Consider the following 966-nt stretch of genomic DNA (forward strand, 5'->3'; position numbering starts at 1 on the left):
GGTCCCCCCGGGAGGAGGACACCGTGGCGTGGTCCCGGCCACTCGCCTGTAGTAGGTGTAGGGCTTCAGGTTGGGCACCTCCATGGAGCGGGCGTCGGGCTCGTTAGCCAGCTGGTGGACGAGCCCCCACTCTTCGGACTCACCATTCTGGCCCACCTGCAGGACGGGAGTGGGGTGAGCTGCCCCCCCAGCACCCCCTTGCCCCCCCATCCCCATCCACCCCATACCTGTGCCTCCACCTGCCAGCGGGAGATGGAGGTTTTGCCATCGTAGCCCGGGCGAAACTGGAGGGTGACGGAGCGGGGTCCGATGTTGGAGATGCCCAGGTTGGTGGGGGCACCAGGAAGCTCTGCGGGGAGAGGGCAGGATGGGTGGCACCGGCCACTTGTCCCCAAAACTGGCAGCAGCCCACCGGCATCCCCGTGCCACCGCGCTCACCTGGTGGCACCCCCGAGGAGATGGTGGAGGAGGAGAGCTGGCCCTGGCCCTTGGAGGTCATGGCGGCCACCTCGATGGTGTAGGTGGTGAGGGCGGTGAGGCCGGTGACGCGGTACTCCAGGGTGACGTTGGGCAGGTAGTGGGTGACCCGTGTGTTGGTGCGGTTGTACTCCTCCCAGGAGATGCGGTAGCCTGAAACACACCCCGTGCCATCAGCCCCCCTCATGGGCCACCCCCCAAGGAGCTGAGTGGGACCAGGGGAGATGCTACGGGGTGGGAGATGCTGCAGGATAGGAAGGGGACCAGGGTGGGAAGGGGACTTGGGGGGAGATGCTCCAGGGTGGGAGATGCTGCAGAATGGGATGGGGATCAGGTGGGAGATGCTGCAGGGTGGGACAGGATCGGATGGGAGATGCTGCAAGGGAAGATGCTGTGGGGTAGGAGACGCTGCGGGGTGGGAAGGGGATCAAGGGTGGAAGATGCTGTGGGATGGGGAGAGGACTGGGGTGGGAGATGCTATGGGGTGGG

The 966-nt window shown here is 66.1% G+C and overlaps 1 protein-coding gene across 1 annotated transcript in view; it reads right to left on the reverse strand.

Annotated features, from left to right (window-relative positions):
- SDK2 (sidekick cell adhesion molecule 2) overlaps positions 1 to 966 on the reverse strand; it is a 175,270-nt gene that overhangs the window by 13,031 nt on the left and 161,273 nt on the right. Inside the window, exons 24-26 of the mRNA XM_014956580.1 lie at positions 439 to 682; positions 228 to 349; positions 47 to 156 (exon numbers count right to left, since the gene is read on the reverse strand). Of these exons, the coding sequence (XP_014812066.1) occupies positions 47 to 156; positions 228 to 349; positions 439 to 682 (476 nt within the window). The remainder of the gene's footprint in view (positions 1 to 46; positions 157 to 227; positions 350 to 438; positions 683 to 966) is intronic.

This window comes from Calidris pugnax, unplaced genomic scaffold, assembly GCF_001431845.1.
Source record: "Calidris pugnax isolate Ruff unplaced genomic scaffold, ASM143184v1 scaffold312, whole genome shotgun sequence".
Lineage (NCBI taxonomy): Eukaryota > Metazoa > Chordata > Aves > Charadriiformes > Scolopacidae > Calidris > Calidris pugnax.